The sequence below is a fragment of the Microtus pennsylvanicus genome, chromosome X, assembly GCF_037038515.1.
Source record: "Microtus pennsylvanicus isolate mMicPen1 chromosome X, mMicPen1.hap1, whole genome shotgun sequence".
NCBI classification, from domain to species: domain Eukaryota; kingdom Metazoa; phylum Chordata; class Mammalia; order Rodentia; family Cricetidae; genus Microtus; species Microtus pennsylvanicus.
In genome coordinates, this window is record NC_134601.1 from 120,092,870 (window position 1) to 120,110,343 (window position 17,474).

Consider the following 17,474-nt stretch of genomic DNA (forward strand, 5'->3'; position numbering starts at 1 on the left):
TTTCTGAGGTCACCTGAACCCACAAATTGCAGGGGGGCTAGGACACTAATGCCAGATGGCCTGGTTGGTGGATAAATACCTTAGCTCTCTTGTTTTCTTGTGGAACAGCTCTCATGGTGAGTAGCGTCCTTCTTCATGTGGGAATCAGTTCACATTGCTTATAGAACTGATATTCGTGATAACGCGCCCTTTGGGCAGGAGTCCTGTTTTCCTTTCTCACTCCTTTGCTCCTGTTTCCTCAAATCATTTCCTAGGACATTGTCTCAAGGGTCTTTTTTTGAGTAGTAAGATAAGAAATGTGTAATAAGCCTGGTAGTGGTGGCGCACGCCTTTAATCCCAGCACTTGGGAGGCAGAGGCAGGCGGATCTCTGAGTTTGAGGCCAGCCTAGTTACAGAGTGAGTTCCAGGAGATCCAGGGCTACACAGAGAAACCCTATCTTGAAAAACCAAAAAAAAAAAAAAAAACGAAGAAAAAAAGATGTAATTAATCAGGGTAGTTTCTAATGTTTGTGAATAAGCGAAGCTGTCCCCAAAGAACCAAAGTTGCCTGCAAAAATTGCAATAATAAAGGGCAAAACTATATTCCTTTTAAATAATGTCTAAAAATGAAGCCTATATGGCTTCTCTACCCTTTTTCCCAACTGTGCTAACTTTCGGATCCCTGTTAACTTACTTTAAACCAACTTGGAATCAGACCTCCAAAGTACTGATTGCTCATTTGGCCATTTGCCAATCAGAAGTGCAGTTTCTCCTTAGTGTTCTGGCGTAGTATTTAGCACGAGAACAATAGAGATAATTGAGAGCCAGCCTGAGACTCCAGCTTTTGTCTTGGTGGTAAGGAGTTTACATGTGAAAAATCACAGCATAGGGAGAGAAGTGCCAGAGATTAGAGACAACGCTAGAGACGATGTATGAGAGCAGAAGGCGGGCTCAGAGGTAGAGAAGGGGGGGCAACGAGAAAGGGAGCAGGATGTGATAATAAGGGATTGAGGATGATCAAGAATATTACATGCATGTGTGAGATGTCATGGGGACCTGGATTTTATGTAACTAATAAATACTAGTAAAAGGCAAGAGAATAAAGCATTACTAAAAGAAGACCCTGAGTCTAAGGGAGCGTAAGAGTTTAAGTGCATTGCCCAGTGGGTGGCAAGCTCCACAGAAGGGGACACATTTGAATTAGCTTTGAAAAAAAAATTATTTCAGTTTTACAAACTGCTGACAGGAACACAGAAAGTGCAGTGCCTGAGAGGAATGGATAGGGTTTCCACTGCATATTTATTGCCATACAGTGTTCTCTATGGACTCTTTAAACTCTGGGTTTTAAGGAGATAGCTATTTTCCAATGGTGAGTTTTGGCTGAATTAAGGCAACAGGAGGCAAACACACAAGAGGCTTTACTTTCTGGTTTTTACATTTTTTTTAAAAAAACTTTCAATTGACAACCAGTTTCAATATAAATACTGGTGAAAAATATAAAGCCAGGTGAAAGTGCTCTGAGCTCAAGCTCCCTTCTCATGGTGGTCTACCCCCAACTGACACATGCTTCCCTTTTCTTCCGAAGGCGAGAGATCGTCGGTGTGGTGGAGCCTCTGCCTCACGATGAAACATACTGTGACCCTGCAGCTCTGTTCCACGTGTCTAATGACTACTCGTTCATCCGGTAAATGACAGTCTTCTCCTCTCTGTTGAGCATCTGCTGTTTAAAGGATAGCCAAGGCTAATAACAAAAGCATAAAAGGCTCAATGAAGTGACAATTACAAGCCTTTTCTATCTACCTCCTACTGCAAGCTTAATGTAGATGATGAGTTTCAATTCAATGTAATGCAGCTTAATGTTTTATTGGGTTAAGTGGACTTAGCCGAGACTTTCCCTGCATTGTTAAGGAATGTCCTATTTTGCTTTGTATTGCTGGGATAAACACCATAACTAAAAGCAACTTGGAGAGGAAAGGGTTGATTTGGCTTTGTTCCACTGGCAATCCATCACCGAAGGAAGTCAAGGCAGGAACTTAAGCAAGGCAGGAAACTGGAGGCAGGAACTGAAGCCGAGACCGTGGCGAACACTGCTTACTGGCTTGCTCTTCATGGCTGCCTTTGTTTGCTTTCTTGTAACTCACAGGACTATCTACTCATGGGTGCTACCTCCTCCCGTGGGCTAGGCCGCCCCACATCAATCATTAATCTAGAAAATGCTCCACAAATTGGCTCCCGAGGCCAGTCTGACGGAAGCATTTTTTTCAATTGAGGTTCCTTCTTCTTAGATGACTCTAGCTTGTGTCAAGTTGAGAAACAACAACAAAAACTAGACATAAAGCAAAGAAAAACCAGCCTACAATTCACAATCTCAGAGATCCTAGACAGCAAAGAGAACCCTAAGAGACATATACTTGGATCTAATCTACATGGGAAGTAGAAAAAGACAAGATCTCCCGAGTAAATTGGGAGCAGATTGCTCACAGAAGGGGAGTGGGGAGAAAGGGTGGGGAGTGGAGAAAAATATTTAGCTCAATAAAACACAGTTAAAAAAAAACAACCAAGCACAACAGGACCATTTGGTAAAGCAGAAAAATACTTTTAATTCATCTTCTCATCACTAGTAGAGTTTACTATACATCAAAAAAGTATTTTATAATTGCTGTTGTCTATTTTGTCTTTTGTTTGAGACAGAGACTTAACTACACATCCCAGGCTGGCCTTGAACTCATGATCCTCCTTCCCTAATGCTGGGATGCAGGCATGTGTGGGCCTCACCTTCTATATTTGTAAAAATGGGAATTTTACTTACTTGGTATAAGAACCAGCTTGCCAGCGCTGTATAGGAAAGGGCTATAAGTCTGTGACAGCAATTCAAATATCACTAACCCATGGCAGAGTAGCCACGCTGCTCTATCGTCAAACATATGCAATGAAAATAACATTTGGTACATGTGAAGAGGTCACGTTGGACTCCTGCTACAGGAAGACTTTTAAGCAATACCTCTGGGGTTACTTGGGCCAGGAATGTTAGTATCCACCCAGATCTGTGACTCTGCGACAGCAATAAAACATGAGCCTTCTTTTTGTTTGTTCCTTTGTCACTTGTACAGATACTACACAAGGACCATTTATCAGTTCCAGTTTCAAGAAGCCCTTTGTCAAGCAGCTAAACATAATGGCCCACTGCACAAATGTGACATCTCAAATTCCACTGAAGCTGGACAGAAGTTGCTGTAAGAATTGACTCAAAATGCTGAGCATCTCTTAGCACCCTGTATTATTCATTGCCATGTCTATGATTTAATTTAGTTTATTTGCCTTCTCCCACATCTTCCCCCCAAAAAAGAAACATTGGGACTTCAGAATTTCTCCAACCAACCAACCATGAAATAAATGTTTAATGTGGAACGAGATGAGAACCTAGATCATGAGATGCCAGGATAGGTCACCTCTTGGTCCCTCTGTGATAACCACACGGCTCGCTTTCGAGCAATTGGAAGGAAAGAGAAACTGAGTCTTAGATCATCTGATAATGTGCCTTATTTTTCTAATCCACCCAAAGAAAATGCAGCTCATTCCAAGAAAAGAATGTAGAGTGTGATGCGAAGGTGTGCCCAGCTGCTTCAAAATGATCCGCATGCTGTCTTTTTTCCTGTAGCAATATGCTGCGTCTCGGGAAATCCGAACCCTGGACCCTAGCATTGGAAAATGTGGTGGGAACAAGGAATATGGATGTAAGACCACTGCTCAATTACTTTGAGCCATTGTTTGTCTGGCTGAAAGAGCAGAACAAGAATTCTTTTGTGGGATGGAACACTGCCTGGAGTCCATGTGAGTTCACAGACTGCGCATGCATTGTACATTGTTCCTTGTTTGCTTCGCTGAGCATCCTTTCTATAGCCTCACGGGGGCTGTGACACAGCTGAATCTGTCTTCCCTCTTCTTGAGACACGGTCACAAACTCTGTCAGGTGTTCTTATCAGTCTCACGTTCACAATAAGAGTATAAGACTCTCCTACTGCCCTTGGATGGTGCTCTTTGCCCTAGTTTGCTTTCTGTTGCTATGAGGATGATGACCAAAGGCAACTTAGAGAGGGGAGGGTTTCTCTCAGCTTACAGCTGATTGTCCATCATCAGAAACTCAAGACAGCAATGTGGAGGCTGAAACTGGAGAGGGGTTGTGGAGGAACACTGCTTACTAGCTTGCTCTCTCTCCATGGCTTGACTCGGCTTGGCTTTTCCCTGGACCACCTGCCAAGAAGTGGCATTGTCCACGATGTGCTGGGACTTCAAACATCAATTATTAGTCACGAAAATGCCTCACAACCAATAGGATGAAGACACTGTTTTCAAATAACTATAGCTATGTCAAGTTGATAAGAACAAACGGGCCAACCTAACTCTTCTGAGACAAACACTGTCATCTGCATCATGGTTAGACCCTGAGTTTCTGACAGTTACTTTCTTTGAAACTTTGCTTGCTTTGGTGTTTTACTGTTAGTCAGCCATAGAACCCTCTCCTACCTACTCTCTCACTGCCTCTGGATAGACTTAACGTGATTCTTAGTGAAGCTGTTATCAATATTTATGTCTGGCCACTTGCACTGCCAAATAACAGGCTGTTTCCTTTCTTAAGTGACTTGTTTGTATCAGAGTTTCAAATCACCTCAGCTTTTGGCGTGCATACTTCACTATCAAGCAGAACATTGATTGATTACCAACTAGTCCCATCTATCTATTATTCTCAGCTCCATTTTCCTCCCTTGAAACTTCCCCGTGGAGTCTCACATCCTCCTATCTTAATACGGACCATAATCGTCCTTCAGAGTTATCGCCTGGTTCCTCCAGGTTGAATTCTGTTTCCTGGGTTGCACCTCTTCTTTCCAGGTTTATATCTTGTTCTGTTGGAGAACAAGTTCCAATTGGCTGAGTAAGTGATGTTGGTGTACAGAACCACGCCATCCCCAAAATGGCTTTAACCACAACCTCAATATCATTTCCCCCTCTCTTCACCCTCTGTTGTACCGGAATCCCAAGAGCTCTCTCTCTCTCTCTCTCTCTCTCTCTCTCTCTCTCTCTCTCTCTCTCTCTCTCTCCCTCCCTCCCTCTCTCTCTCTCTTTCCCTCTCCCCCTCTCTCTGCCCTGCAATCCCTTCCGTGTACACACCCACATCAAGCAGTGACTTATGGTCCTCTCAGAACACAGTTACCAGTTTCTCATCATTTCTTATTCTGTAAAAGCTGTGTCTTTACCTTAAAAGATGCCTACCGCTGTCACCTTAGTGTGATCTTGGGAAGGGAAAATAAATGTGTGGTCAGTCTGTCATGTAAACCAATTGCCTGAAATCTCTCTTTAATCAGATGCCGACCAGAGCATTAAAGTGAGGATAAGCCTAAAGTCAGCTCTTGGGAAAGATGCAGTGAGTATTCTGAATGGTGATTCCGGTTTTCTTCAGAACAGTCTCTTCCCTTAAAATCCCGTTTCAGTGTGGTGTACATGAAGAGGGGCCACATGGTTCTCTTAAAACTATAATCCCCAGGTCTCACCTTCAGCTGACTCCTTCTCTCCCTCCCTCCCTTCCTTTCCTTTGTAACCCATCCCTTACTGGACAGACATTGTCTGCTTTTCACTTGTTGCCTTGAATGTGTTCTGAAGATCGGTGCAGAACCATCTGTTCTGATCCTTAATTAGCAAGCACTCACCTTCCCAATGATTCTTGGCACCATGACTTGTATTCAAGAGCAAGGTCATGGTTCTATGCTAAGGGCTTATTTCTTTTCTTAGGTTTTGTTTTCTTAATCATCAACATTCTATTTTATTAACAGTATGGTCAGTTCATGAGCAAAAACTTCCAATCTGGAAGCTTGGTCAGAGTGTAGCATCTCGGGCCCCACCCCGGACCTACTTAATCAGGACCCACATTTGTAAGGCCTCCATTGGTTTATATACATAGTAACGACTAGGAAACTCCTATTCTCAAACTTGGCTCAACATTGGAATTGTGTGGGGAGCCTTCAAAATATGTGTGTGGGCTCCACCTCCCAAGACACTGGCTTAATTGCTCTGGAGTGTGACACCAAGATTTGGGCATTAAGAGTTTCCTTTTGTTTGAGTCTGGATCTAACAATGCAGTAACAGCTGGCCTGGAACTCACTACAGACAAGACTGACTTTGAATTCCCAGTCTGTTCCGTCTACTTTTTGATACTGTGTTACATGAAACCCTATTTTCCTTTGATTTGGTTGAGTTTGTTTTGTTGTTTATCCAGTCACCCAGACTTCTATTTCAACAGGAATGCGTTGGCTTTGTGAGGAAAAAAAAAAAAAAAAAAAAAAAAAAAAAAAAAAAAAAAAAAGAGTGCTGAGATTAAAGTCCCGCACTACCACACCCAACCTCACTAAGAGATTTTCAATCCGGAGCTGGGGTGATGGCTTGGTGGCTAAGAATACTCATGGCTTTCGCAGAGGACCCGGATTTGGTTGCCTGTACCCACACGGTGGCTCACAACCATGCTATAGTCTCAGTTGCAGGGTTTTGTGTTCTATTTTGATCTCCCCAGGCGCCAGTACACACATGGTACCGGCAAAACACTGATACCCATAAAATAAATACATTTTAAAAATGTAAAGACTTTTTAAATCTCCTAGAAGTTCTAAGTATAACCACGTTGAGAACCATTGACTTGGAGATGCAGTTTAGGGTGACAAAATATTTTATAGAAACCTTTAGCTATTGCTCTCCCCTGAACACCCATCTCACTTGATCCAGCTCTGGGAAGTACAAACTTTTTTACAAAGACAATTTTATTAGTATCTAGCTATTGTACAAAATGAGTTTCGCTGTGAGAGTTTCCCGCATTTACATAATTTCCTTTGCTGAGAACTCACCCCTTCAGTTACTGGCTTCCCCACCCACCTGTACTCTTCCCTTTCCTCTTTCCAAATGACCCTCTTCTCAGTAATAGCTTTGATTAGCAAAGAGGAGAGGGCGTGTTGTCTCAGATAGATGGGGATCAACAGCCGGGGCGTGTCCCGGAAACCTGAAAGCTTTGCAGGTTTAGAAGTCAACCTGGGACAATCAGATAAAACAGTCCAATGTGCTCCAGAAAGGTGTTGGGTCACTGTAGAGATCCAGCGATTCAGGTTCTACCTCCCCACATCCGGAGAAGTTAAATATTTCCCAAGACTTGAAAAATAACTTTGCTAAATAAGACACCACATTATAAATAATACATGCATTAAAAATGAAAACAAAAGAAAGCAATTATTTTTACTTTTTATTGAAAACCGGTTCTTTTCTCATATGACATATTCTGGTTACACTTTCCCCTCCCTCTACTCCTCCCAGTTCCTCTCCTCCTGTCCTCCCCTTTCTGTCCTGGAATTGAAAAGGGTAGGCGCTGAGAAAGCAAGTGTACAAACACAAGCCCATCTCTTCTCCACTCTGATTTCGCACTCTTATGTCTGAATGGGCATTGCAGGCCCACAAGAGTATCTCTCTTCACTTTGATTAGCTCCTCCCTGGCCTAAGACATTGAAAGTGCTCCTGGCAGGTCAGGAGAGGCAGCAGATCTTTCGTCTGGGCATTTGAGGCCATGTTCCCTTTCCACGAGACCTTGCTGGTGTGACGTTCAGAAGCCAATCTCTGAGTGAGATGCCCACTCGGAACTTATGGGCAGTAGGGCCAGAATGTCTGCCCTGTTCAAGCCATTTCGTGGTGCACATCCACTGGAGCTAAGGCATCGTTTTCAGAATTTGCCTTTTAACTGTTTTAAACTATGGAAGTACCGGCCAGAAAATTACTAGGAACATTACCGTACCATTATTACTATTAAAAATAAACCCCATCCTTCACATATCTGAGCAAAACCATCCTTAGGTGAAAACAATCCTTTTGAGAGCTTTTGTCTTGCTTTTCTCTAAAAGAAAATGAAATCCCCGTGTCATCCATTGATCTCTACTGCCACCTACTGGAGGAAATATTGAGTGCCGACACCTCTACTAGGCTGTGCACACAACCCCAAGCTATTTTTTTTTTTTTGAGATCCCGTGTAGCCCAGGCTAGCCTTGAAGTTGCTCTTTAGCCAAAGTTTGCCTTGAAGTCCTGATTCTCTTGCCTCTACCTCCCTAATGCTAGCATTACAGTGCATGGTTCAAATAGCTGAGAACTTACCAAAACAGTAAATGTTAGATTTAATTGCCTACCTAATGCTGGCATTACATGCATGGTTCAAATAGCTGAGAACTTACCAAAACAGTAAATGTTAGATTTAGCTGCCTACAACATACGGATAGCCCACGCAAACCCCACAGCGTTGGGATGTCTCCCATCTATAAACCTATACTTGGGGTTCTTATTTCAATTCATATCAAACCAAAGTAGATGGCCTGTGGGTGCCATGATTCCTGAAGCAGGGAGGGTTTCCTGACCAGCAGCCTTAGCTCCCAGGGTGGGGCTGGGGGTTTAGTAGATAAACAGACTCTTGGGGGGGGGTCTCATCTTAGATGGCCTAATCAGAAACTCTTCTTGTAGAGTCAGTAGTCACTTTGAAGCATCCCACTACCCAATGCTGATGTGTGCTCACATTGGAGGGCACAGACTTGATGGCCAGGGTCCTTAAAATAGTGACGAGGAGTCCCCAGTTTCCCCTTTCTCTTGGCTCTCCCCCACTGAGTGGTGTCTTTCTTCTGAATTTGCAGTATGAATGGAACGACAACGAAATGTACCTGTTCCGAGCATCTGTTGCATATGCCATGAGAGTGTATTTTGCAAAGAAAAACCAGACTGTTCTTTTTGGGTGAGTTGATCTGCTAGGTCCTATAAATAAAAATTCCCCTATTCTAGAGTCTGAGGAGATATGCTTAATTTGTGTATGTGTGTGTGTGTGTTTCCCGAGATGGGTTTTCTCTGTGTAACAGTTCTAGCTGTCCTGACATCTGCTTTGTAGACTGTTGGGAGGAAGCTACTTGTTTGTTTCCTGGCTGCCCAGACTCCCGAAATAATCACACAGAAACTATATTATTTAAATCACTGCTTGGCCAATCACTGAAGTGTATTGCTAGCTAGCTCTTACATCTAGAGTTAACCCATCTCCATTATTTTATATTTTACCATGAGTCTCATGGCCTACTGGCAAGATTCCAACTGACAGCTCATGTCTTTCCTCTTTGGAGGCTCTATGGTGTCTCTCTGACTCTGCCTACTCTCTCTCTATATGTATATATCTTCCAGCCTGACTATATTTCTCTCTATATATATGTATATATCTTCCAGCCTGGCTATATTCTGTTAAGCCATTGTCTGAAAGTGGCTTTTTTATTAACCAATAAAAGAAACACATATACAGAATATATATATATTCTGTGTATATATATACATATATACATAAACACATATACACCAGTAGACCAGGGCTGCACTCAAACTCAAAGAGATCCTCCTGCCTCAGACTCCCTAGTGCTGGGATCAAAGGTGTGCACTGCCACTGGCCAACACCTGTATTTGCTCAATTCTTTGACAATTTTATAAATATATGTACTGTGTTTTGTGTTCTCTCATCTGACTCCCACTGAATCCTTCCTTCTCCTACTCTTGTACCTCTTTTTTTATTGTTTTATTTATTTATTTGTTTATTTATTGAACTTAACTAGGGTTGCTTGCATAAGCACAGTTCAAAAATTTATTTCGCATTTGGAATTTGGGTCACTTCCTTTTAGAATGCTTGTGCTTTAATTTGTAGGTAGCATGACAAGGGGTGCTCTTAAATCTCTCTCTGTGTGCCTCTGTCTCTGTCTGTCTCTTTCTCTCTCTTTCTCTCCATACGCTCTCACCCCATCCTTAGAAGTAAAAGAGGGGGGAAGACATTTCTGATTTCTGCCTTCTGTAAGCTTCTTCAGGAGAGAGACCGCAGGGGAGAGGGACTTGTAACTGTGTGCTGTGACAGAAAGCCCAGGGTCAGGACTAGGAAAGTTCAGCTTTTACCAAGTTGGTTAGAGAGGACATCACTAACGTTAAGAAGCAGAAAAGCCAACAGTGCAGACAATGGGAGAAAGAATTCAGCTAGGGGACAAAGGCACAAAGTCCGACGAAGCACTATCCATTGCTTGCCAATGGAACAGCAAGAAGGTCATTGTGGGAGGAGGGGCATCTGCTAGAGGGCCTATTGGTGATGTGATCAGGGCAGTGTTTGCACTGGGTAGCTGGGTAAAAGGGAGCAAAGAAAGTTCATTTGGGCCTCAAGGCCATCCCATGGCTTTTGCCTTTTATTTTGAGAAGGTCAAGTAGTCACTCAAGGACCATAGATGGCCACATGATCTGCCTTAGGTGTTTTACTAGCACCACTCTGGTAGCTTTGAGAGCCTGGCCTTGTCACATGGTGTAGTGATTCCGACTTTTTGCCTTCGTCCAGTGATGCCACCCCCCACTTTGCTGAGCGGGGCCAGGCTAGAGAGCATTAACACTCTGTAGCTGTCTGTGACACTGAGATGTCACTGTCCACCGTGCTGCTTCGCACACTCAAAGGTCACCAGTGATTCACTCTTGATTCTCTTGATGCTCTCATTGACATGAAAAAGAATGGAACAGATTTGGGGTTTGAGGGTAGTAGGAAAAAGCAGTACCAAAAGTTGGTATTACAACTTTTTGTTTGTCTGTTTTGGTTTTGGGGACAGGATCTCTCTGTGTATCCCTGGCTGTACTGGAACTCACTCTGTAGACCAGGCTGGCCTTGAACTCACAGAGACGCACCTGCCTCTGTCTCCAGAGTGCTGGGATTAAAGATGTACACCACCATGCCCAGTGCACCGGGAGTGGAGTGGGTGTTTCACAACTTTTATGCAGTTAATTTCATGTGCTTTGGGGAGTATACAGTTCTTTTGGCCATATCATCCCCGTTTGCCCTTGCCCTGCCCTGCCCTGTACTTTCGCATCCAGGAGCCTCGCTCTCATCTCCTTTCTGCCATGGCGGGGTGGGGTGGGGTGGGGGAACGAGATGGGACAACTTCCTTTCTTTATTGTGTTCTCTCATTAGGCGAGAAAAAACATGTTTCTTTTCTTTCTTTCTTTTTTTTTTGTCATAGGGTGGAAGATATACGGGTGAGTGATTTGACACCAAGAGTCTCCTTCAACTTCTTTGTCACTTCTCCCCAAAATGTGTCTGACATCATTCCTAGAAGTGAAGTGGAAGGCGCCATCAGGTGAGGTCTTACTTTCACACGAACCATTTAAAGGTGGAGGGGTTAGCAATTGCAGCAATAGCTTCCATTTAGTGCACTCTTTTTGGGTGCTGGACATCATTCTAAGCCATGTACATGTTTTACCTCCTCCCGAACTCGGGTGGTGGCTGTTGTTTGTGTGTGTGGTGTCCATGTGGTGTCAGGGTGCACACGTGGCATGGGCACATATACAGAAGCTGGAGCTTAACATTAGGTGTCTTTTCTGATCTGTTACCTCTTGGTGGTTTGAGACAGGTTGTCTCACTAAACCTGATGTTGATCAACTCAGCTGGGCTGTCAAGGGAGCTTCAGGGATATGCCTTTCTCTCCCAGCCCCGGTACTGGAATGGATTGGGACTGGGTGCTACCACGCCCAGCTGTTTTATGTGGGTGCTAGGGGTCAAAACTCAGGTCCTCAAACTTGTGCAGCAGGAGTTTTGCTGGCGGAACCATCTCTTTGGCAGCACAAACTTGGGTTTTAGTTCTGTTGTAATCCAGTAGCAAGAGACTTGTTTTCATTGGAGACCGCTCCTGGTGCAGGTCCTTGGACAAAGATTTAGGCAAACACGATTTATTTGGGAGGCAGTGCCAAGAAGCACCAATGGAAACTGTGGACAGGATACAGAGAAGAGAGGAAGATGAGAGCTCAGACCTGCCAGGCAGCTCTGGGAAACAGTAGAAAGTGCTCTGGAATTGCCTTGCTGGAAGGCTGAGGGAGCTGGGCTATTTACTGCTTCTCACTGGTCGTTGTCTGAGAAACGATTCCGAGTGATATTCATTCCTTAGTCTCTCTAGCTTGGCAATGATCTCAGGCAAAGGGAAATCATTTCTGGCTAAAGGAAGCTTGGTCGGCATGTTTGGAAGGAGCAAAAGGGAAATGGGCACACACTGCCACCGTTTGTTACAGGGACATTATGAAAGATTTATTGAACTGCCCAAAGCAGGAAATAAGGCAGACAAACATCAGGTTCCTTTGCCATTGTCTCCTAGGCTGAGAGAGGAATTTACTGCGGAGCAGTGATTATCCAGACGAAATGACTTGTCCAGTTTGCCTCAGACGTTTTAGATGGGATAGATGGTGTGGAAGACGGATGGTTTTCTTTGTCATTAAAAAAATGACAATAAAAATACAAATGCTGCAGGTGGTGGTGGACACCTTCAATCCCAGCACTCTGAAGGCAGAGGCAGGCAGATCTCTGTGAGTTCGAGGCCAGCCTGGCCTACAAGAGCTAGTTCCAGGACAGCTCCAAATGTACAGAGAAACCCTGTCTTGAAAAAGCAAAAAAAAAAAAATTTTTTTTGAAGACTATCAATCGACCCATATTAGAAGTGTGTAAACTGAGGCCCAAGAAGGAAGATTTTTTTTCCCTCTGTTACACAGAGAAACCGTGTCTACCGTGCCCATTACAAAAATGCTTAATAAATGTCCTGTACCTGGCATCTCACTAGGTGGTGCACTTGAGCTACACCAGGAATTCTATTGACCTTTTAGACCTGCTGGATAGGGTGTGCCTAGAAAATCTGGCCTGGTTGGGGTGTGTGACTGAAACATGCCCAGAGATTCAGTCTCCTCCTCCAAAAAGGCAAGTATCTACTTTAGACAAAATGCTGGCTGAGAGCTTCGTGAAGCGCCTGCTCTTCCTGGATTTCCAGCTCTGAGCTGCAGGGATCCTCAAACTTTCTTTTCTAGCAATGACTCTTCTAGAATGTCTGGAGAAACTCTTGAGGTTGCCAGGGGTTTTGGCTAATTCTATGCTGGCTGCTTGTCCTCTCTGAAGGAATTGACCTTCTCACCTAGGCCACACCCATAGATAGGAGGCTGTGATGCCGGACATTTTAGTCTACAAACCAGAATGTTCCACCATTGCACTGTCTTTTTTTTTTAATTTTATGCTAAATAGTCTTCATCTTTTTTACTCCACCAACTTCAGCCACTTGTCTCAGTGCTGGAGAGATGCAGAGGTCTCTTTCCCGTGTTAGTCCTTGGTGCTACTTCCCAATGTCAGTGTTTTTTGTTTGGAAAACTCCTACGGGGATTTGGGTACTGGACATGTTTCATTTATAAAAGAGGGGCATTCAGTTATGCTTTTCTTTCCTTTGCTGGAAATTCATTTTAGATGCACTCTGAAAGCTGAGCAATTCTTGCCAAATCCGCTAACTTGGCCTTTAGAACGCAGTACTTACAAATGGGCAAACAGCAGCCGTTTATTCATTTCTAAAATTCCTCTGCATAGTGAAACCTATTGTTATTTTTGGCTTTTCATTGCAAGGTTTCTCTGTGTAGCCCTGGCTGTCCCGGAACTCACTCTGTAGACCAGGCTACCCTAGAACTCACGGAGATCCACCTGCCTCTACCTCCCGAGTGCTGGGATTAAAAGTGTGCACCACCACCACCTGGTGAAACCTATTAATTTGTATGACAACTTTATTATTCTCTTAACAGTTCAGTGTGTATGCCTGCGTGTTTATATGTGTGCCACACGTGTGCAGTGCTCATGAAGGCAAGAAGGCATCAGAGCCCTTGGGACTAGAGTTATGGGCACTTGTGAGTTGCCCAATGTTAATGCTAAGAGCCAACCCAAGTCCTCTGGAAGAACAATACAAGCTCTTATAGAAGCTCTCCAGCACCCTCATTTCTGAATTTCTGACTTAAGTTTCAAATGAGGTTGTTTATAGACCTAATTCAGGTTACTTGGTATGGAAGATAAGTGACTATCAAAAGTCTGTGTTTTTCCGTTGGCCTGATCTATGTCGATTTTAGTGTTTTTTGGGGGGTGTGTAATTTGCATGGCTTTTTTTCTTTAAGACAATGCCTTGCTATGTTCCCTTGACTATCCTGGATCTTGCTACATGGAGCTATTTGTGTCACCCCTTCCCCCTTGTCTCTAGAACGCTGGCTTTACAGGCAGGTACCACTACACACATTCTAGATGGACACGCTCATGATAAGCTTTACTAACCGCTTTGGGGTACCGTGAGATAAAGAGGAAACGACTAGGCCCAAGTTCATTTGGTCTAAGCCTTCTCTTTCTTATATTCTGCTTTCACAAATAGTTATTCTAGGGACCGCATCAATGATGTTTTCAGCCTGGATGATAACAGCCTGGAGTTTCTGGGGATTTACCCAACACTTGCGCCACCTTACCAGCCTCCTGTCACCATATGGCTGATTATTTTCGGCGTCGTGATGGGGCTTGTGGTGCTCGGCATCGTCATCTTGATCTTCACTGGGATCAGAAGTCGAAAGAAGTAAGTGTCTTTTTCTTGCCATACCATAGCACACTCTATACATAGGCCAGTTACCATTCTGGACCCTTATCTCCCTGACTATGCTGATGTGTCTGTCCCTTAGAAACTTGGAAAATGTAGTGAGCACGTTGCCTTCTTAGTAAGGTCATAGGCCAGATGTCTAGCCTGGGAGTTATTGGCATGCTGTTGTAACCACCTAACCACCGTGTCACCTCCGGACTCCAAATGTAGTAAGGGATTGTCCTTACTCTTGAGCCTTGCTTCATCCCCAGAGGATGGACTAAGGCGGGGTTTGGACTGTGATGCCGCCTAAGAATGACCCCGAAGATATGCTTCAAACTACTACTCTTTACTTTCGTTCCTTTTTAGGTAAATTAAACTTCTCATCATTTTAGTTCACGGCCAGGCACCTTCTAATATTTTTCTAGAGCTGTTAGTTGATTGAGGGTTTTAATCACCAGAGACCTGATTTCTACTTTTGTTTTATGATTAGATTTTTGTCCAGCTTGAGAGGAAATTGATCTTTGTTGGACTTGTTAAATAAGCTAGTATTTTGAGTCACCTGACAAAATTTTATGCATGTTTTGAGTTGTTTAAACACCCTCAGTTGGATTTTTACATGGATGAGTGAGTGTATTTTACTTAATTTTCTTTAATATAGAGATTTTTCAATTCTACCAAATAGCTTCATATGAAAAATCGGGGCTGTAGAAATGGGTAAAATCACTTGCCTCACAAGTCTAGACAACCGACCTTGAATGCACATCACCCATATGAAAGTCAGGTGCAGTAATGCAGTAATCTGTATTCCTAACACTTTTACAGGAGAGGGGAGGCAGAGGTAGGAGAAGCCCTAGAAGTTCGAGGACCAGTTAGCCTGGTATGCACCGCAGAGAAACAACAAAGAGACCCCATCATCTCAATCACGATGGAGGTTGAGAATCAGCTCTGGTTATTGTCTGTTCTCCACACATCCACTGTAGCATACAGGAATCCACACTTACATATATGAACTCACAGACATGTATACACATGCACATAAAACACTTCCTAGGTAGTTCATTCACATGGTTAAAAATTTCAAAATGCAGAGGGATCATCAAGTTCCTTTGCTATTTGCTTCTGAGAATCCTTTCTAACAAAGTTATCAGTTTTTCGTATATGTGAAGTAGGCACCACATATTTTTATTTCCCTCCTAGGATGTTTTAGAGATATTTTTCTATTGTTTCCAGATTGGCTGTACCAAGCACTTCCTTTTCCCCTGATAATGTAGTTTTCCATTTTGCAGTAATGGACTCCATTATTGCCAAATGTTTGTGTCTATAAAAAAATATGGACAATTTCTTGTGCATGCTAATGCCTCTGCAAGACAAATCCTTGCACGTGAAAGGCTGACTTAAAAATCAACATGGACTTCTAATTTTAATCAATACTTCTGGACTGTCCTCACAGAGGCAGAATTCATGTATACACATACCAGCAGTTTATGAAAGTTCCCTTTTTCTCTATCTTGGCATCCTTAGCACAGAGTGCCAGCAAACTTTTTGATATTCATCCATTTGGTCAGTGTGAGTGTCTTTCTAACATCACTTTATTAAGGTGACTTTGTTTTTTACTTAACAGGAAAAATGAAACAAAAAGAGAAGAAAATCCTTATGACTCTGTGGACATCGGTAAAGGAGAAAGTAATGCAGGATTCCAAAACAATGATGATGTTCAGACTTCATTTTAGAGTCATCTTATGATATGTAATTGCTAGCATCATAGTACACAAAATATGAGATTATATACATGGCATTAGCTATCAAAACTATGGTCTGTTCAGTAAAAGCTGTCCGAAGAGCATCTGTCTTGAGTGGGCATCTTCACTGGCACTGCTTTCAGTATTTATTTCTGCCTTAAGACTCGGCATCTCTTCTGTTTATCAATAGAGATGTTTATACTAGAGTAAAAGAGGGAAAGGTGTCTTGGGCCTCACAGTCTATCCAGGGCTAATGGAAAAGAAGACACTGTTGGGTAACTGGAGTTGGAAGATGAGACGATGTGTCTTGGGAGCAAGTATTGGATTTGGTATGGAATCTGTGATGTGAACTGGTGGAACTGCTGAGGTTGAGGATGGTGCACGCTGTCCACCTTGATCCACGTGTGACAGATGGTGGGTGTCGTGCTCTGTGGCCTTGCATTAACTTACTTCAAGTACTGTAGCCATTTGTTCACAGTGATGCTTGAAATGGATTGTCCTTTCTTTGGTGGCACAGCTTCCAAGGAGATAGAAGCCAGACAGCAGGTAGAGAACACGACCTTTCCTCTTTCAAACTGCTTGATCAGCATCTCCTTAACAATGCACAACTAGCACAGGGAATTAATTCCACGAGCCCAGAGCATGCCTGATAGAAACTTGCTTCCATTATTCGGGAACTGTGGAGTCAAGGGAAACTCCAGCTGAATATTCGCCCTGCAAAGTGGGTACCCAGTCTCTAAAATCTTTTGTATGTTCTCATAGTGTCTGAGCAATGATGGCCACAAAGCAGACCTCAATAAATACTTACTAGATTTTTACACTCCTCTGCTCTTATGTGTGCTTATGTGTCTGTTAGTTTGGGCTTTCATGCTATGGACAAAGTTGCCATCTTGGACCAAGAAATTATAAAATCAGTTCAAAAGATTTGTGCTCAGATTGTAAACACTATCAGGTTAGGAACTAAAAAACTTAACACTTTTATTTAATATCTATCTACCTGGAGATTGATTAAAACTATAGTAAATAAGTTATCATGTCTGGCATACTATATAGAGACCAAAGTTATGTTAGAGCGACTCTGTACTTGGTAAATTTGATGTGATCATGGTAATGGGCCACCGATTCACCAAATCAGGTGGAACCATTGGAAGCTATTTAGTGTCTTTCCATTAATATGATATACAGGTAGCAAAGACAGACTGTCTTTGCGTGAGAGCCGTGCCCTCTCCAGTCAAGCTTCCATATCATCATCTGCCTTACGATCTTGCTTCTGGGGCACCAAAGAATTAG

General features: G+C 43.1%; 1 protein-coding gene across 1 annotated transcript in view; it reads left to right on the plus strand.

The window, feature by feature from the left end:
• The window catches only part of Ace2 (angiotensin converting enzyme 2), a 49,956-nt gene extending 32,953 nt beyond the window's left edge, over nucleotides 1-17,003 (plus strand). Inside the window, exons 11-18 of the mRNA XM_075956791.1 lie at nucleotides 1,566-1,664; nucleotides 3,091-3,213; nucleotides 3,639-3,811; nucleotides 5,341-5,399; nucleotides 8,680-8,777; nucleotides 11,059-11,175; nucleotides 14,248-14,442; nucleotides 16,067-17,003. Of these exons, the coding sequence (XP_075812906.1) occupies nucleotides 1,566-1,664; nucleotides 3,091-3,213; nucleotides 3,639-3,811; nucleotides 5,341-5,399; nucleotides 8,680-8,777; nucleotides 11,059-11,175; nucleotides 14,248-14,442; nucleotides 16,067-16,175 (973 nt within the window). The 3' untranslated portion in view covers nucleotides 16,176-17,003. The remainder of the gene's footprint in view (nucleotides 1-1,565; nucleotides 1,665-3,090; nucleotides 3,214-3,638; nucleotides 3,812-5,340; nucleotides 5,400-8,679; nucleotides 8,778-11,058; nucleotides 11,176-14,247; nucleotides 14,443-16,066) is intronic.
• Nucleotides 17,004-17,474: the final 471 nt, after the last annotated feature.